This window comes from Lepisosteus platostomus, chromosome 7 (genome assembly GCF_059453375.1).
Source record: "Lepisosteus platostomus isolate fLepPlt1 chromosome 7, fLepPlt1.hap1, whole genome shotgun sequence".
NCBI classification, from domain to species: Eukaryota; Metazoa; Chordata; class Actinopteri; order Semionotiformes; family Lepisosteidae; genus Lepisosteus; species Lepisosteus platostomus.
In genome coordinates, this window is record NC_142617.1 from 34,706,559 (window position 1) to 34,726,953 (window position 20,395).

Below are 20,395 nucleotides of genomic sequence, written 5' to 3' on the forward strand. Positions count from 1 at the left end.
GGAGATTTATTGTTTTTCTTTCCTCACTAATGGTTTCCTGGAGTAAACATTTTTTTCCTGCAAATAATTTTAAAATCCCACAAAGTACAGATAAAGAGGGAGCTTCCTGCCCAGATAAGGAGAGAGAGAAGCCCAGTATAGGCTGGTCGTTTCCACCAAGCATGAGCTCTGTCTCGTCACTCTGTGAAGCAAAAGCAGGTCAGTGCCGCAGGGCCAACCCGATCACTTTGAGAGAAATGGGCCACCGGTTCCTGTTTACTGTAGGTTCCCATGGATACAATGAATCGTATGCAGTTAGGGTTCCCCATGAACCTGTCAGTTCTCTCTGATTGGTCACAGAAAAGCACTCTTCCCCTAACTCGAATGTTCAAGGTTCAAACAAATAGGACGCTTCCTCAAACTTTGTCACCTCTGAACATGGAATTCTGCCCCTCTGGAGGACAAGTGACAGGAGGTCTCTTCAGAGACTTCCCCCTTTCTTGTTCCATTTATATTTCAGCTACCATTTATTTCTGACTATTATGTCGATAGCCACCATGCTTTGGCACTTCAAAAGAACGGAAGCCAACAGATACTGACAAGATTGGGTGGCTAACATGGTGCCACAGTGGTTAGCGTTGCAGCACAAGGGCCCTGGCTTTAATTCTGGACCTGGGGTGCTCTCTTTGTGATGTTTGTATGTTCTCCCCATGTCCATGTGGGTTTACTCTCACAGTTATAAGAGTGGAGGTTAATTGGCTTTGGGGAAAACTGTCCGAGGTGCAAGTGAACTGCGTGTGCCCAGTGATGGACTGGCGTCCCAACCAGGATGTATCCAATCTTGCGTTCATTGCCTGCCAGGCTTCCCTTGATCCCGAACTGGATAAAGTGGCAAGAAGAGGATTGATATAATGAACTGGGTTCCACCACAGCTTGACCATCCATCTGACTCACTGACCCAATAGAAACTAGTTTTGAGACAGTCATTCATCAACGTTCATTCAAAACAGCACCCCAGATATATAAGACTACAAAGAGTGTAATCAAAGCCGACTACAAAGAAACGATGAAGGCTTTGCAGTAAGAAACTGAATTTATCTTGTAGGTTTTTTAATTGGAAATACAGTAAGCGTTTGTTCTTAATTTGAAGGCATAAAAACTCAGGCAGACTCCATAGATGGGGAGGAGAACCAATGGACCCCTGCTTTGTTTTCTTCCCTAAGCGTGTGAAGAATTTACTTTAGAAAAACTGGGGGCCTGGGACATCGTGACAGAACCAGTTATTTGTAAACTCCTGTGTTGTGTTCGGACGGAGGTCAGAAGTGTCGCAGGCAATCCTTCCTCTAGCCACCCCCACGCTTGTCAGCAGCTTTCCTGTCCTTCCTGGCTCTGCTCGCTCCCGCTGCCTCTTCCCAGAGGCCCCCTGCCCTCCCAGCTCCATCTCCAGGTCTTCTCAGAAACATCTCCTACTCCCCGTGAAGCATGACACTGTGCGCAAACAGACTAGGAAACAGGAGACTCTAGGAAATATTCATTTGAATTGTAATTCCTGACTTGTCAATATTAATTTTCTGCAGGAACTATGGAGCAACCTTTGCCAAATTCTTTCTACACGAGACTGATTAAAAACCTAACACAACACAGTCTGACAGTTCTTGGAAGCATGTTCATCCTGGAAAACAAAATTACTCCCAATCCATCCCAGATGGAAAAGTGTAACTGATTAATAAACCGTAGGCCCTCTCCTGACCCTTCACTTTGTCAGACAGTTTTAATCGTTTTTTAGCTTGGCACTTCCTTTCTTTTACAAATGACGTGCACATTAAAGTCACCAGTACGTTTATAAATGGGTTTCCTCTGGGTGCTCTGGTTTTTTTCCCCACAGTCCAAAGTCATACTGGTAGATGAAATGGCTTCTGGTGTGATGGTGCTTGTGTCTGTGTGCCTGTTATGGAGTGGCATCCAGTCCAGGGTGTATCCTGCCTTGAGCCCATTACTTGCCAGGATAAGCTCCAGCTCTCTACAGTATATTGGATAAAGCAGTTATGAAACATATTGATGAATAAAGGAGGGAATATTCAGAAAGAGTTAATAGATATCAAATTAAAATTAAATAATCTATATTCTGTCTGTATTCTAGCCTTCTGACAATACCAACCCCATTCTCTGGTCCTCTGACCTCAGCCTTTGACTCCAGTCCACTGTGTCAAACAAAACAAATTTTCTTTACGTGTCCAAGGACAAAAGCTATTTTGTAGATGCTGCTGAGACACACAAGTATACTGTGCAAATCCCCCAAAAAAATTTTTTGAAGACAATATTCACCTCCAGGAACAGAGTTTGAGACCCCTGTTGTGAGGTTATTTTTGCTGGACATTTTTCATTTGTCTGAGAATATAAACACATAATAGGCTTCACTTATAAACCCTTCTGGCAATGTTTTTCCTTATAACAGATGACCAATGAAGTGTCTGAATGTCAACAATGAAATGATTTATTAGGTGCTGCTGATAAGCTAAAGTACACACTGGGCAAAAAATACAAGTCAATATCTAAAGATACTGAACTATTCATTTCTTCTATTGTAATACAAGATTTCCAACCCATTTGTTAGTCTTTCTGTTAGTCTGCTGTTCAAGATTACCAAGACAGAATATTTCTCATTACGCGTACAAGTACAACATACTGCCTCCGTGTTTCAGGATTAAGAACCTAAGGTATTACAACAATATTTACATACAACAGAGTTTTGGAGTTTTGCCCTTTTTATAAAACCCTGAGAGGTTAGATGAACTGAAATCACTGCACTGACTAGCTAGATGTAGTAAAATTACTGAGACTCTATGTAGAGAAACAAAATATAGGTTAAGTCTAAGGTATGGCCACAAGCCTGAGTACACATTGAACTACAGCGCTATCACTCAGCTCCACTGCTGTGTTAACAGGGCAATCAGATCAGTCATTTAAATGTTAACAGGCAGGATTAATGGGACAAATAAGTTGATGAAGCAAATTCCAAAGGCCTTGTGCTAAATACCCCTGCTCTATCCTAACTCTGCTGTATTTTAACAAGGAGTTTAAAAAGCCAGAAAATGAAAAGTCTATCTCCCCACCGGACAGTTTCCAGTAAATAAAAGATGTATTATATACTGCAGAATACCGCACAGTATTTCATATGAAAGGGGAGTTGCCAGGCCTTGAGACTATAGGATGAAGTTTTTCTTCTTTTCTTGTAATTTTCAATATTTGTGCTCCTAATGACAGCTAAGGGACACCCTAGAAAGCTTTGGATCCTCAGTTACTGCATCTACGACAACCTTCTACAGCCAAACAGTGGCTTAGAGAGCTGAAATAATAAAGGCACATTAACACATTAGGGTTGTGTCTTTTGAAAAAGCTTGCGGTTCTTATAGAAATATGACCAGCTTCAGTCTCTTGGCTCTTCCATATGAAGTCTCACCTTTTCTTGGCTAATTCCTGTTTCTCTCTACGTCTTTTGTATACATGCTAAAAATTTCTTCAGGTTAGAGCACAGAGTTCAAAGCCTGACAGCACACAAAGCGGTATCTCTCCTGAGCTGTGAGAGCTTCAGACAGCCGCTGTACATGTAATAGGAATAAGGTGTCCCAGTGTTCTCCATGCCCCTATATGGTCAGATTCCTGCCTGACTTGCAGTTCCTTTCCAGCTCTGCCTCATTCCAACTGAACTAAAAAAAACCTTGCTGCTTATGACACTTAGTTGTTTGGAACCAAAGTAATCCGGCTGAGATACGCTCCAGTTGTGTTCCCACAGTAAATGGACAAACCGTCTCGAACAGTGGAAGGTACTGTGTGCTTTTTCTGGACCCGGGTTAGGTCAAGAGTATACACTAGAGCACTCTTGTCTAACTTAAACCTCTTCGGTGACTTGTAGAAAAGTTTGTGCATTGTTTTAAAACCACCCCACTACTGCTTATTAAATGTAAAAATTGTTGAACTATTTTTAAAAGCTCCACAAACAGAATTAAATACAGAGTAATCAGAAAATGCATAAGCAGATCTATCACAAAAACACTGAGTTTTGTTTTGTGGTTCTGTTCTGTGTGGAGCAGGGCAATGTGTATTAAAATACAACAATACAGTTAATGAGTATTTCAAGTTGTCATGAAAAGAGGAGACATATACACTAGAATTGTTTTAGAAATACATAAATAAATAACAGCTGTTTGTAAACAGGCCCGAGACAGGCTTGATGAGGAACTCCTACAGTATAACAGAGCCAACAGCTACACTTTCAGGGTTGGAGTCATTAGTCGATGTCTCTGCTATAAATCTGCCACAACTAAATTATCGGTGGCCAAGCAACTCTTCCTTGGAAAAAGGAGGACAGCTCAAAGATAAAGGCACACACATCAGAAAACATCTATGTCAGCTAATCTTTGTGGTTTTCTAAAAATCACTGAAAAGCAAAAATGTTAATTACAGAACTCTGTCTTGCAATAAAATTTCCTTTAAATGGAGCAGGACTACAACAATGCTCCACAATGCTTCCTTGCTATTGATATAAATATGAGGCTCTGCATGAATCCCAAGGTCTATCTACTTCACACCATTGGAATTTGCCATTTTTATTTCCAATTTATTCATTTCAGGGAGGTTATTTAAAGACTTGTGACATGGTCATCACTTAGCAAACTAACAAATTTGACCAAAACCACATGACTGTCGAACAACTGCCTGGGTCCCTGTTAATTAGACCACAACTTTTCTGGGCTCAGCCAGGTTGTGGTTGTGGTCAGGATCACAACAGAAAGTGGCCGAGAGGCTCAGGGGAGCAGGTGCAGTAGTACTGGAGGGGCTTCTCTACTCATGGAGTGACAGGAGAGGCTGGAGGAATGTGGGACTCACCCTTAGGGCCTCAATTACAAGATCCCTTGCCTCCAGCTCCCCCTCTAGCACGCTGAACAACATCAGCAGCTCCGGCTTACTCAGGTTGTCCATATTCATCCTGGATTCCTGCGGGAAAACACCCAGAGCGTTAGAGAGCACCTTTCTGGAGAGGGCAAAGGAGCAGGCATTAGTGTAATGGCCTATTAAGAAATACTGCCAATAATTACTCAAATGTTTTACTTGTAGCAAATGTTCAATCCAAAGAAAGAGAGAATAAAGGGTGAGATATTCCTCAGTTGCTGCAGAGACAGAAAAACAACCTCAACTCTGAAGCTGCATTCAAAGGATGCAGCACAGGCATCTGGGTGCTCAGCACGACACACAGTGAGTCTCTGAACCTGCTGGGGTTAAGCCCTCTTCCAGTAGCACTGGTACCAGCAGCCATATCATCCTGCAACTCACAACTGGCAGCCCACTGAAGCTAAGCAGGTGTGAGCCTGGTCAGTACCTGGATGGGAGACCTCCTGCGAAAAATTAAGGTTGCTGCTGGAAGAGGTGTTAGTGGGGCGCTCACTGTGTGGGTCCTAATGCTCCAGTATAGTGACGGGGACACTATACTGTAAAAAGGCACTGTCCTTCGGATGAGATGTTAAACCAAGTCCTGACTCTCTGTGATGATTAAAATCCCAGGGTTTTTCTCTAAAAGGGAAGGGATGTTACCCTGGCCAAATTTCCCATTGGCCTTTACCAATCATGGCCTCCTAATATCTCTGAACTGGCTTCATCACTCTGTTTTACTCCCCACTGATAAATGGTGTGTGGTGAGTATACTGGTGCACTATGGCTGCCATTGCATCCTCCAGGTGGGGCTGCACATTGCTGGTGGTGGAAGGGCATCCAGAAAAGCGGAATATAAGTGTGAGGAATTATTATTATTGCCTACTATAAATGTACAGTACAGTGCCTTGCAGAAGTACTCAGACCCTTCCTATGGTGTCCCATTCTGTGAAATTACAAAAAATGATGCATACAGTATACATCCATTTTCTAATTGCTTAATCCAATACAAGATGGCAGGGGATAACGAATCATATCCCATCAAGCAATGGAAGCAATGTTGGATACATCCTGGATGAGGCATCAGTCCATCACAAGGCACAGACACAAAAGAAACTCACACCAGGGTCTATTTTTCCAGAAGCCAATTAACCTACCATTTTGTCTGAGGACTGTTGAAGGAAACCTCTGCACCCACGGGTGAACATATAAACTCCACACACATAGCACCCCAGGAATTGAATCCAGGGCCCCAGTGCTGCACAGATGCATGTACAGTTTTTAAAATACTTCATCCAGAACCTCAATGCTCAGACTAGATAAAGACTTCTAAGGCTACATTACAGTAAATGTAAAATAAAAAACACCAAAATGAGATTTTTGATGAGATTGCTTATGTGTTTGACCTATCATCACAATCATTGATGCAAATAATTAGATTAGGTTTGCTGAACAGGGCTTGAATACATATGAACAACAGAAAAGTCATGTTTGCATATTAATTCTATTTGGACCTCTTTCTTTTTGTTGGTTTCTTGCTTTGAATTGGTGCTGAAGGTAATGTACTGTATATATCAAATATGAATTTCTACTTCAAAGTGTCATGAGCGTAAGCTTTCAAGGAATAAAACGAGAACACTGGTTAAGTTGTGAATACCTTCTCAAGGCACTGTAGTGCTGGGCAGATATAACAATTCTTCTAGAAAAGTTTGGAGCACTTTCGGAATATGTAGCGCTGGCAGTAGTGATGGAAACTACTGTGTGGAAGTTTGACCATTTGGGGTATTTAGGAGACAATTGTTTTTATACACAAGCCCATGGTTCCCACTGTTCCTAGCAGTAATACCAGCCATTCCCAGCAGATTATGCCACAGAAATAGCTAGAAAGAGTACAGAAACAGTGAACAGCCTTGAGGAGCAGAGAAAGTCTAATAAACTGAAAGGAATATGCCCTGGGGCATGATGATCTCACTGTCATTGCCAAATAGATATTTATCACAAAACCAGAGAGCAAAGCAACATGCATCTGCACAACAGTGCTTCTGCTCACTTAAGAAAATGGGTCCCCTCTTTTATTTTTCTCTCGATGGTAACAAGTCTTACCTGCGTGGGCAATTTTCAGCCGTCTCAGCACCACAGTTTGTGTGCTTGATTGTTTTTATTACCTATGCAAGGTCATGCCCAGAGTCATCAGTTTGTGTGGGAGAAAAAAAATAAACGCTTTTCCAATTATGTTTTGTTTTGAGAACACTGCAGAACAAACAAGATGCCTTCTGTGTCTGTCTAGATTCATTACAAATGAAGTCCAAATCCAGCTTTAGGCACAGGTCCTACTAAATTAGCTACCCTCTGCGGTTGCGGAACCAGTTGAACTTGATTAGAATTGATCCGATTCTGCTTGTTCTTTCAGGTCTAACAGGGCGGGTGGTTTTGTTCAGCGGCTTGGACAAGCGGTTGGATAGAAATGTTTGGAACGTACTGCTGGCGGACTACAGAAACCAGGCCTTCTTTTTTAGCACTGCACCGAGTCTGCTGACAGGCCTGTGGCATCTGGTCTTTAAACATGCAAACCGCACGCTAACCAGGCGACGTATGCAACCCGATGGTTTGAATCAGCACTGTTTATTTTATATTGAGCAATGGGGTTTTAAGGTTAGGGGTAATAACTACTGGAGCAACTCAGCCTTCTTCATACCAGTTGGAGGATCCCCCATGGTGCATTAAATAAAGATCTATCTCTTTGAATAAACTCTCTGACCTCACACAGTCGCAGAATTTTGTTCTGTCCTACTCTTTTCAATCAATGGTTTCCCTTTGTCATGCAAAAATACAATTCTATGGTGATCTTGGACTTAATTTTTAGCAATTATGTTGAAGCTAATAGCTAATCCCAGTAGATCTGTATATTGTAGCACAGAAAGCAGCTTTACAGATATGTAGAGAGGAACAAGTGATCTTAATGATGGATGCCTCAATTAGACTAAAATGGTAAATGTAACAAATTTTGTGAATTAAAGATGATAAATGACAAGTGTGGTTTCTTCTCACCCCAAGCCGTATTAATAAAATGGTTATAAGAATAGACAATGCTAGAGGAGGCATTGCATATGCTGTTCATGCTTACATACCGTATATTGTAACTCCTGATTGTGTCTAAGACATTGTGTATGCTGCAATCACACACGAGAAACGGAGCACACTCAAACATGGCAGGACCAGGCAGCAGAGCCTTGTGTGTCATTCAGGGATTGATGCAGATGCTCAGGCAAACAGCTGACACGCGTTATGAAGGGTACAGAAGCATCACAATTAAAAAATAATTAATAATTCCACTACGTGTTGGGTGGTGCTTGTTTTACTGGGGCCAGGCTCTGAACAGATTGCTTGACAGTTTTATTTTAGTATAAAGGAATTATGGCTTGCAGATTGCTCAGATGATCAGAAAATCCATATTTCTAGCAAATGTGATTAGCATTTGGCAGGCATATCATCATAAACGCAGAACCATGCTAAAGGCATGTACATTTTCTTAATACAGGGTGGATGTCCAATTGAAACAGATGCTGGAGATGGGCATATAGTGTTTATTTTAAACACCTCCTCTCTGGGTCTCAAGAGTATCTTGGGCACTTGAAATTATTAACAAACCAGGATTAAACCAGGACAATATCATACTTATATTGTTTCTGACAGGGACACACACAAAATAATCCGAAAAACCGTGACGAGTAAATTGTGGATATCTGGTAACCCTTAATATTCAGTACACAGGAAAGTAAATACACAAACATTCTGAGGGCTCATTCCTTCTTAAAAATAAGAGAAACACAGTGCCTCACAACTGGAAAACTATGAGTCACCATGGTGGCTAATAGCTAAAAAAAGATTAACTGTACTCTTAAAGTTTCAAAGGGGAACCCTACTGTAACTTCCCTTCCCCCCCAAATAAAAAATAAACAAAGCCAGATTGCCCACAAAATAGGTTAAACTATCAGACACAAACACGAAAATCAGTAGAGAATAAGAAAATCAAACTTAACTGACTGTGGAAAGCTCTTCAGCCAGTCTAAACATAGAACAGAGAGCCTAGTTAGGGCCTTATTAAGGTTAATCAAAAGCCTTTCCAAAGGAAATTTGGTGTGATCTTTCTCAATGTTCTCTGCAAAACCACACAGTTGTCTGAGGTACAAATCTTACTCATTCATCTAATTCCATCCCTTACTTCTGCATAAAGGACTGCTATTTCTTCCCCCCCCTCTTAAACACTCACTGATGAGTCTACTGAAATATGATGAAGGATGAGGAAAACGATTATTTTTTAGAAAAACAAATTTGCACTTGAAAAAACTATATATATATACAGCTTATGACTGGACAAGTCCACACATCTTATTTTTCCCCCAGTGTTTGCAGTGACTCATGAGTTTTAAAGCAAAAGCTCTCAAAAGCTAATAAGTATGGTTTCTGTATGAGTTGAGGTAGATGAGTCGAAGTTTCCAGATAATGACTTCATTGCAAGTCTGCAATGTAACACTATACTGTACAACAGCTGTACAGTAAAAGGTAGAATGCGGTTGTGTTTTACTTAAGGCACACGGAGATTAACACACTGAAGTGAGCCAAACATCCACTTCCAAGACAGGTCTGGCCACTTTCTACTTGCTTGTCTCCCATTAACTTTACTATATGAGCTCATCCGGATCTGTGTCTGGACGAGATCATTTTCATTGCTCCTTTAACACTGGTTAAGCCTTGGATAAAACGGGATTACTTTGATCTCATTTTAGAGCCAGGCATGTGACTTGACCTTTTGCTCATTAACTCTTCGATTACATGCAAATCAACTGAAAGAAACAGTTCCATCCCACACAACTGCAGCCAATTATTATCCAGGCTTCATGACGTAATATACACTGACACAACCCTGAATTCCAGTCAGAATGACTTGGGAAAAGCACTGATCTACTGGAGAAATGTTAATGCAGTTCTCTTCTTGCAAGACAAGGTCCACCTAGATGGTATTGGTATTCTCATCTGAGGCTTTTCTGAATGATAGCGTTATGATTTTTAACATTTTTGGGATAGCTGTCCATTGAGAACTACAAGGCCAGTCACTCACAGGTTAATAGACCAAAATCTGTATAGTCCATGAATTTACATGATTATAGTCACTGAAATATTCAGTGGACTTAATCAGGAATTAAGCAGACAGAACATCAAAAAAGGGAAACGTCTACACAGAAATGTTTATGGTAACTTCTTTTTCAGGGATTTATCAAGTTATCTTCATTGCTGAGGCGTTGAGACTAAGCTTGGTTACTGCTAGTGACCTAGATAGGCTGAATAAACAGCCTCTTTCTATATCAACCCTTCTTATTTATTACATTTATATTTTTTTCTACAGTTTAATGTGGACTCTGACTGCAATAAGGCATTGATCTCAGCTCCATTAATTCCTCTAATCTGAAACCATGATTTAATGATTCCATGCTCTGGTACTGACACACGCTCCTACTGACACAGTGCATGTGAATTTCCTTATTGAAAAAACAAAATAGCTTCCTTATTGGAAAGGATAAACTTTCACTTCTCAAAATAAGTTAATACTTTTCTAAAATTAAAAGAGGAAGACAGAATTTCACTTTCAGACTGAAGAGTCTATTCACGACAAGTAGAAAAGAAAAAAAGACAAAGCTAATTAAACAGCCAGTGAACTCTAGTCTAGTTTTTCTTTCAGGCCCCCTGAGTCACTATGATCATGGTTCGAGCCTGGGTTACTGTATGTCACTATCTTACAATGACCAGGATTACATAGGCAGCAGCACACAATAAGCTGAGCCCCACTGAGGGTTATATAGGTTCAGTTGGCTTCTCTAGGCTCTCAGAGACAGAGTGACCCCTGATACCTCTATGGCACTCGTGGACATGTGGTGCTGTGGGCAAGAGACTCATCCAATCAGACCTGAACCTGCAGTGTTGTGTTAAAGGACCAATGCGCAGAGTGGACGAGTCTACCTACACTTGCTCATTCTCCCTTGTGCAGTCTCAGGATTCAGAACCATGAGACGAGATGTGAATATAATCGGCACTGAAAACTTCCAAAAAATAAAAGGCCAGGAGGAAAGTCTGTTCTCAACAACAAACACGCGGAGGAACAAGTTTAATCCAGGAGTGGTGTCAGAATGCAGGCTGCAAAAGAACAATTAGAGGCTAAGAATTCAATAAAAAGTCAATAGTAAAAGTAAACAAAAATCCCACTGGTGAAGCCTTTTTCAGGTGTGTACACACCTGATCTCTGATTTTTGAACAAATGACCCTTTGGATCTTGACCAGAGAAGACCACAAAGGGGCATGACACAAGTGTGCAGAATCCTGAAAGCTGCTGACAAAGACAACACAATGGAAAACTTGGTAGATTGACAGATTTTGAATGAATCCCTGGGATCCCTCTGGAAACATCAGGGTGAGATCCTTGAAACAATTAACTTTATCCCTGCAACAGCAGGATCGAATTACTCCGCCTTGCTGTTTGCAACCTTGCTTTTGTTCTTCCACTGCTGGGACACACTGGTCTGGCTCTTGACCAGTCAGTTCCACACTAGCACACTGGCACGTTTCAGACGGAAACAGATTCAGAATAAAAAATATTCGACATGAAATATGAAAACAAACCAAGAAAAGTTCAATAAGTAAATGACATGTTTACTTATGGAATCTGCAGGAACACTTGATATCAGTGCGCCCAGATTGTACCTCCAGGTAACAATACCTGGGAAATGATACAATCAGTAATGAGAAGAAAAACACTTGGAATTAATTAGTGGAGCTACCGGTATGCTGCACTCCTCTCTGGAGGCTCAGTAAGTAGTTTTTCTAGTTCTAAACAATTCTGTGATTTGAATGGGTAGGTTTGAGCTGTGACTTATCTCACTATGTCTTTTGAGACACTACAGGTATGTCTGTAAGACTTGCTTCGATGAAGAACCTGTATTAGTTCAAGCAGGTAGGAGTGTCTGCATGTGTAGGCTGCAAAGGAACAAATAAAGGTTTATTCCATGTTGAAAAGAGAAGAAACACAATGTTTCGGCTGTAGAGCCTTCTTCGGGTCTTCCAAAGAATGCTCCACACCCGAAATGTGTTTCTTTTCTTCTCTTTTTAGTATGGAATGAAACTTTACTTTTTCCTGAGAACCTGTATGAAGAAGCAGGGAGTCGTTTTACAACTGAGATAATAATGTTCTGTTCTAACATAGGCAGTTAACTCCCTTCACCAATTCCATTTTGTTTGCTTTGTTCATCTGGCCTTGATTTCCTTGCACTGATACACTTATTGTAATTTATTTCAAAACTTTCCAACGATTATTTACTGCAACACTAGTTGGTGGGGGGACTCTGGCAGTAGCAACAGCTGGTGCAGAGCCACTGAAAAATGGAACGTGATATGACTTCACACCTGAAGAACAGAGTGACAGGGTGGATCAGTAACTAAAATTCACTCAGAGTGACATGAATTCAGTGCCACAGCTGGAGCTGAAACTGGGAATCACTTGGTAACATGTTGTTCATGTTAACCACTAAGCTACCAACCTTCCTTTGTAAAGTATTCCTCACAAAAACTGTTCAAGATTTCAGAACAATAATGTAGAAATATGATTTATGAGATGAAATGTGAAACATGCATAAAGGTGACATTTTTTATTTAAATCAGACTACGCTACAGTATAGACAGTAAATGACAGTTAGACTGCACAAACGCGAATATTTACAGCTGTATTGTAAAAGGAAACTAGAGGTCAAAATATCAGCATGGGAAACCCAAAAGTTCCCACACTGCTCTGTTTCAAATTACTCATGTAAACGCCTGGGGCAATAAACCCTTTATCGAGCTTGCTGTTCTTTCACTGACTTGCAACAGAAGTTGCTTGGACTCATCATAACAGAACATGGCTTCAGGTTCTCTTTCCGATTCTCTTACCCGTTGCCAGCATTGATTTTGGCAGTGATGTTTGAAAAGGGAGATGTCAGTCTAACTATGGCTTGTTTGGGGGTTCTTTGTCTGCCATATTCCTCTTTTATCAACTTCAAACCTGAGCTCTCCTTGGGGCCTGAGTTACACAAACAGATGTCAGGAGCTAATTAATAAAAAGGCCTTTCTTGCCTGGAGCTATATCACAGAAGGTTAGTTATAGCAAAGGACAGAAGCAACACAGGCCAGGTCATTCTATTCATAGGATACCACACAGTGTTTGGCCTCTGTCCTTTGAACCATATAATCCCACATTGAATTACACTGACAGGGAAGGACAAGGGAGTTTTTAGGAATTTCTGTTCAATCCCCTGAAATGATGAAAAACCTACTCCATAGATCAGAAAACAAAACAACAAGTTGCGGTGTACGATCAACAGATTTATTTGAAAACCTGGGTTACCAGACATATTTAATAATTAAAGCCTTGCTCATAAATGCTTTTGGAGGGCCATATGAAATAAAATTACTCATGCCACTTTCTGCATATAATTAACAAAGATAATTCATTTTTTGGATTAACTAGAAAGTAATTGCAAACAATTTGCATCTTCAGGCAGTTAGCTGGTGGAATAGATTATTAGGTTCAACTGCATACTGTTGATTTAAAAAAATGTTCAGAGTTCAGAGTTCTGTTGCATTAAAATGATTTCCTCACCCCCTGAAACAAACAATAAATGAACACGAGCACAAATTTTCCACAGTGCTTTAGCATGTTACACAAAGCCAATTTTGTTTGTGCCGGCTCTCTTCTGTGCTAGGTATTTTACGGCTGTTGGATTACCTCTGTCACTGTAATGTGTCAGAATTCTCTACAGGGCTGTGAAGACATTCTGTATCTTTCAGTAGCTGTGATTAAATGCATTTAACAATGTATCTTTTGACAGTGAGAAAACCATGTTGATTGCTACCTTTCTTTAAATCAGTAGTTTGCATCAGCTCATGTTATTTACCAATTGCAGTGTTTCATGTCCATTTAAATCTGTAGAACATCTTCTGTACTGTTGTACAAAGGCTGAGTGAGGAAATGAGGTGAGAAATTAGATTAGTATTATACAGGATGCAATGGAAATTGCTTCATGTACTGTATGATGTTAACATTATCCCAAGAACTGTTTATTAACAAAGAAACTTAAGTACTTTAAGAAGCATGTTTCCTTACTTGAGAAAGCTAATGGCTACAGAAAAACAGTATCAGCGCTTTTTTGAAAATATGTTATTAAAGGATTTCACAAATACTATCAAATTACTATGTGATTAGGTTGATGGGTACCAACCTTGAAAACATATTTTTGATTAGTGTAGTTTTGCAAACAAAATGAATCAATGAATAATTTGGCTTCGTGATTGACAGTTGTTATTTATAATGATTAACCATGGAAATTAGTGAATAACATTGTTACAATGAAGAATGTCACTACTTGTCTGTGACTGTAGAGTCTAACTTCACAATGAAAAGTGAATTTGGAGGTCAGTGATGCTCCCTTGCAGGTCTTGAATCTGGAGCTTGCTTCTGGCATGGGACATCTTCTGTGTGGAGGTGTGTCCTACCTATGTCCACATGGTTTTTCTCTCTGTTTCTTTCCACAGTCCAAACACTTGCGGTCTAGGTTAATTGGCACCTGTCATATGTGTAGTGAATGAGTGGCCGCTGTGGCTGTGATGGCTTTGCATATTGTCAAGGTAGTAAATGGTAGTCCCATCTTGTTCCCTGTGCCTGCTGTGTTAGACACAGGCTCAATGTGACAACACTGTAAACAGAGGGATGGACATCCTTGGGGGACCTACCTCAGGAAATATTGGACAGTCTTCCTAGACCTGCCCTATCCACAAGGGAATCCTGTGTCTATTACTACTGATCCAAGTGATTTGTAAATTTGTTTCTGAGTTTGGAATTACTTAAAGTGAACAAATTAACTCAATATTTCCTCTTTGATTTTTGTCACAGCTGACGATTTAAGATTAGTTATTCAATTTAAAAATGTACTTGTAATGCTTTTTAGGACCTGAGAACTATGTAAAAATAGAAGCTCATGAGCAGCTTATCAAGTAAAGTTGTTCTTGATGGGGATAGGTTGAGACCTACTGTATACTCCAGACCCACATTTCAATTCTGGGGTGTGTTGCTAGCCAACTGTAATCACAGTTGACCTGGTCTGAGGGCCACTGGATTTGGTGGACTCTAGTCAACCATGGTAGCCTTAGCTTGTCATGCAACAGTGCCCCTCAGTCAACACTATCTTGCCTGCAAGGTCCTGTGGAACTCACAGTGGAGCGTTTCAAAGGATCATGTCTATGGGCAAGCAGCACAACTGGAAAAGTGGTTCAATTCCAGACCTGGGGTGCTATCTGCGTGGAGTTTGTATGTCCTCCCTGTGTTCATGTAGGTTATCTCCAGGTGCTCCAGTTTCTTCCCCATACTAGTAGGTTAATGGACTTTGGGGAAAATTGGCCATGGTGTGAGCGTGTTTGTGCCTGTGTGTGTCCCGCCCAGGATGTATCCTGCCTTGTGCCCATTGCTTGCCAGGATAGTCTCCAGCTCCCCCATGACCCAGAATTGGAAGAAGCAGTAGGATAATGAATGGATGTGTATGTCTATGGTTAAATAATAAATAAATTAGCAATTGGCAATTCCAAACAGGAAAAGCATAAAAGAAAAATATGCAGTTTAAAAATGGACATAAGACAAGTCTAATCGGATGTAACAGCTACAGTAATTAAGGATTTGATTAATAAAAAAGTGAGGGGGGACTGGAACAGATACAGAACTGCATTTAAGATAAAGTTCAACACCACCAAAGAAGAAAAGTGAAAAAAACATTTTAATAAAAGAGATATTTACATTCATTATGTAGTGGATCTTTCAGGTCATCATTGCATACTGATGGTGTAGAAGGCTTTTGACCCAGTGATCAACTACAAATCTGGGCACACAGCTGCCCTACTGCTCCAGTGTGCAAAATGTTGTATGTTGCAAATATAGCTGAGAGACTAAGTCTGGATGCGGTTTGGAGGTTGGCTAGGATTGACAACAGAATAAGATAAGAATCCAAAAGGATCAAACAGGAGTCCACACAAAGAGGTAATGAATGCTCCCCAGGTGATCTGTGAAAATGCCAAGAATGAGAACAAAAGTGAAGAAGCAAGTTTTCAAAACTGATGAGGTCATTCCCCATGGACTTTTTTGCCCTTTGTTTTAACCCTTTGTGGACTGCAGCTATACCAGACTATCTTCTGCACAGGATAAACAAGCAAGACTGCACCTAATTTCATGGTTTTATTTCTGGTGGCGCCTTTTGGGGACTGGAAGAGAAGCCAGAATCATAGATTAAAACCAAAATATGGTCCTAAGTGGAAAGCAAGCTTGAGTGGTTAAACTTTAAACCACCTGATGACAGCAAAATAGCTTCAGGCCACATACTGTTCTAGCATGCACATAGTTACTAGCTGGGGAGCTGATAGATGAGGACAAATGATACCTCGCATTGAAAATAGTAAATATTGTGTTTCCCCATCCTTCCTACTAATGCGAAAATCTTGTAGGCTAGATCTTTTCTCTGGGTTAGTGTGTGCAGAGAGGTTAGGGTGACTCTTCCATTTTTCAAGCTAACTTATGTAGTGGTGGAAGTCTGATGATTTGGGGAGGAATTGGACTTTAACACAAGAACACCATTGGAGAAGACTGATGGCAAATCCTACTGCACAGGGAAACATTGTCAAAGAACTTGAGCCAACAGCTTTTCCATTACTGCAAGATACTCCAGAAGGGTCCATTTCCAGCAGGACAATGCAAGACCATGCAGTACTAGGATTACAATGACATGACTTCCAGAAAACAATGTTGCGGTCTTGCAGGGGTCTTGCAGTAACCAGCTATTTCTCCTCTTCTGAGTCCAATAGAACATCTGAGGGACCAAGTTGCCACTGCCATCAACAACAGACAACTGCATCCAGCTAACCTTTTCCAGCTGGCTGCAGCTGCACAGGAAGAGTGGTCAGACCTCCCACAACCATCTGTCCAGAGGCTGATCAGGTGTGTGTGTCAGTGCTGCCAAGACTGTGTTAATGCTGTAGAGGGTCATTCCTGATCTTAACTTTGTAATGTTTTCAATTTTGACGATAACATAATTAATACTGAAAACAAATCACAATTTATTTAGTTAATTTTGTTCACAATATAAAATGATGCATGATAACTGTTTCTTTTTTTACTAAACCATTTGACTTGAAAGTTATTTTGTGCCTACTCACTACACTGTCCCACTAGGTTTTACTATAAGTGGGGAAAAGTGTGGGGTGGGAGAGGAAGTCTACTATGTGTATCACAGCTTATTGCTTATTAAGCTTTCTTTTTCAGCTTTGATTTCTAGTGGTGCAACACTTTCAATCATTGCGAGGGCAGCCCCATAACAATTAATTAAACATGGCTTAATTGTCCATCAATTAAAGCTCCCAGCTCGTTCCGAGCCGCCTAATCAAGTTCACCGAGTTTACAAGTCACAACAGGATTTGGCACTCGCTCCAGTGATCCAAGTGCAAATTCAAACCTAACAGCAGTTCTATTACACTGAAACGCCAACCCAACTATGAGAACCTAGGTCTTCTATGATTTTAACTCGTGTCACCACTACTGTTTCTACAATAAAGGGGGTTTCCGAAAGTCCGGCAGCGCAATGTGTATCTAGGAGTAGGGAATTTCAGTAAGTAAATGGAGTCTGACATTTTAACTCTACCCACTCAGTGATCAGCTTTTTGAGCCCCTCCCGCACAGACACGAAACCCCAATTGGATGCCTAAGCCTTTTCACTGTAAACAGAAATGCCAAGAGAACCGTATCATACACGCAGGAGAAAAGAAAACAGAACCTTGCTAAAAGCACATCCGAAAAGAAAATCTCACGGTACGCTTACGCTGACAAACACCTTAAATGTGCGTGTCAACAGAATATTGTTTAAAAATCTGAACACTTGAAACAAATTCGGTGCTGTACTCCGATTTCAAAGCGAAGACTTTACTAGAAAATGTGTGCATTATTTAATGCCTCTGCCAATATACGCAGTAAAGTGCTGCTTTGTCCCAAGTTCATAACTTGCGAAGTGTGATTAAAAAAAAACTTTCCCAAAGCGCGGCTTTGTGGAAGATTTGAGACTTGACGACCATGAATGGCTATTTTAACTGCTCTACGGGTCAGAAGCGCCTACTATTATGAAGCCGAAGAAGGGATATATTATATAATTCTACCTCGGACCAGTACTCCCCAACCAAAGCAGTCTGTTAATAACTCATTTTAAAATAATATTGTCTATATATGATCTTATTCGTCTTCATCATTGTCCATATAGCCATCATTATTTGTATCACCGATAAAACCTGGTAGTGTTATATTGACACAATCTTATCCAACACCTCTGTTAAATGTGACATCTGAATTCAAATATTTCCAGTTAACTCAGTTGTGTTGAACGTTTTATCTTTAAACAAAAACACCAGGTGGTATGTTTCATTATTATTCATAAACTTTTGGTTGCTGTATTGTTAAAATGTATCGTATGGAACTGTATCGGAAACGTAATGTTGTAACAATATTACATAAAAGAAAACATCAGTCATTTGGAAAATATTTCCTTTTAAGATATCTGCTTAAGCAAATTCTTGCACACTTTTTTTTTTTACTTTACCTGCCTTTCCGTTTTTTTAGTTGTTTTGTGGTTACCCTATTAAACAGACTTCTATAGGAAACGATTCAGGCTCCAGCTAACTTTGTAACTAGTCTGTCCATCACACCAGTACATATTAACAGTCTAGGAACGTATCGCAGTCAATTAAATAGATAATTCAGCAAATAAGACATGAAAACATACCTTCATGCGTCCCGCTCCTGCTGCTTTAATTTTCCCATCCAAAAAGACAAAAAAAAATAGTTAAAAAAATCTGACGGTAAATCCCAGCGGAAACTACGGACAGAATTGATTGATGGAATATTCAGCATATCCGCAAGAGGGATTTCCAAGGATCGGCCTATCAGAACCTCATCTGGGCGACAAGGGGCGGGGAGACAGGTTTGGATTAGTCTCTTTGTTTAGATTTTTTTTGCTCAATTCTGATTGATGAAGTCATTTCCTGCGTGTTCCTCGTGGCTACATTGTATCCTCCATAAATTGAAGGTGTTCTCCTTCAAGTTTACGTTTTAATTGTAGCAGAACCTAAATCTCTGAAATTGCTACATTTCTTTATAATCTGACAGTTCGGGGATATTAAGATTCAAGCAGCACTCTCTAGCAGTAGCGTGGAGCAACTTTAAACTTTATCTGTTGGAAAGATTAAGAATGACACCACGGGACGGTGTGTAATTAAAGAAATCGAGCGGCATCGCTTTTGTAACAAGAAAAGTCTCCAGGATTTTAATATGTACTGTATTTTTAAAACACTCGCCTCCAAGATCTAGGGACACTTTACGCAGTCCTCCTCCGGGAAAGATGCGGTCTCAGGGGAAATCCAGTCTCCATGGGGATTCGAGATGGGCCCCTTATCTCTTTAGTCATCCTGGCATACTGTCTATCTACACTACAGATGTATGTTTCATATTAAGAATTTAAATAGAAGCCTCTTTGTAAAGAAAGCGACGGACTTTCCTGAGTTATTTCCCGATGTCGTTTTCTTCTAAATTAACCGGAGTTAAAGTTGAAAATTCTTCAAACAGTGAACCTATCAGTATTAGGATCTATTAAAAACTACTTTAACGTTGGTTTAACACGGTAAAACACACTACAGACTACAAGGACATGAGGCAGTGGAAAACAGGGAACTGCTCAGTTCTGGGATGGGAGACCTCAAAGTGAAATCAGGTTTGTGGTCTCAGTGGACCACTAGGTGTTGCCCTATCCTCAGTACCAGAATTTCCAAACTAATTTCCCCAGCTTTTGTTGAGCGGTGAGATTGTGCTGTTTCGGGCGAGACGTTAAACCAAATTTCTGACTATGATCACTGTCAAGATAGTTATGTTAAACCAGGAGTTTCGGAAAAATGCCATTCTGGGTTTGTTAGGGTTTTCATATTTACATTGTGGCTGCTGGTGCACAATGGCTACAGTGCGTCACCCATCATATCACCCTGCAATTCACAACTGGCAACCCACTGAAGCTAAGCAGGTGTGAGCCTGGTCGGTACCTGGATGGGAGACCTCCTGGGAAAAACTAAGGTTGCTGCTGGAAGAGGTGTTGGTGGGGCCAGCAGGGGGCGCTCACCCTGCGGCTCATGTGGGTCCTAATGCCCCAGTGTAGTGACGGGGACACTATACTGTAAACAGGCGCCGTCCTTTGGATGAGACGTAAAACCGAGGTCCAGACTCTCTGTGGTCATTAAAAATCCTAGGGTGCTTCTCGAAAAGAGTAGGGGTGTAACCCCGGCGTCCTGGCCAAATTTCCCATCGGCCTTTACCAATCATGGCCTCCTAACAATCCCCCTC

General features: G+C 40.7%; 1 protein-coding gene and 1 long non-coding RNA gene across 3 annotated transcripts in view; one reads left to right on the top strand and one right to left on the bottom strand.

Moving 5' to 3' along the window:
* LOC148658597 (CTTNBP2 N-terminal-like protein) overlaps positions 1 to 18,895 on the bottom strand; it is a 54,045-nt gene extending 35,150 nt beyond the window's left edge. Inside the window, exons 1-2 of one of the 2 annotated variants that reach the window (XM_088639984.1) lie at positions 18,792 to 18,895; positions 4,867 to 4,974 (exon numbers count right to left, since the gene is read on the bottom strand). In XM_088639984.1, the coding sequence (XP_088496110.1) occupies positions 4,867 to 4,974; positions 18,792 to 18,797 (114 nt within the window). In that variant the 5' untranslated portion in view covers positions 18,798 to 18,895. The remainder of the gene's footprint in view (positions 1 to 4,866; positions 4,975 to 18,791) is intronic. The other variant, XM_088639985.1, reaches the window with a different exon arrangement.
* On the top strand, positions 3,509 to 7,936 carry LOC148658598 (uncharacterized). Its single transcript, XR_015940112.1, has 2 exons — positions 3,509 to 3,829; positions 7,316 to 7,936. It is a non-coding gene; the product is annotated as an uncharacterized LOC148658598 (long non-coding RNA).
* Positions 18,896 to 20,395: the final 1,500 nt, after the last annotated feature.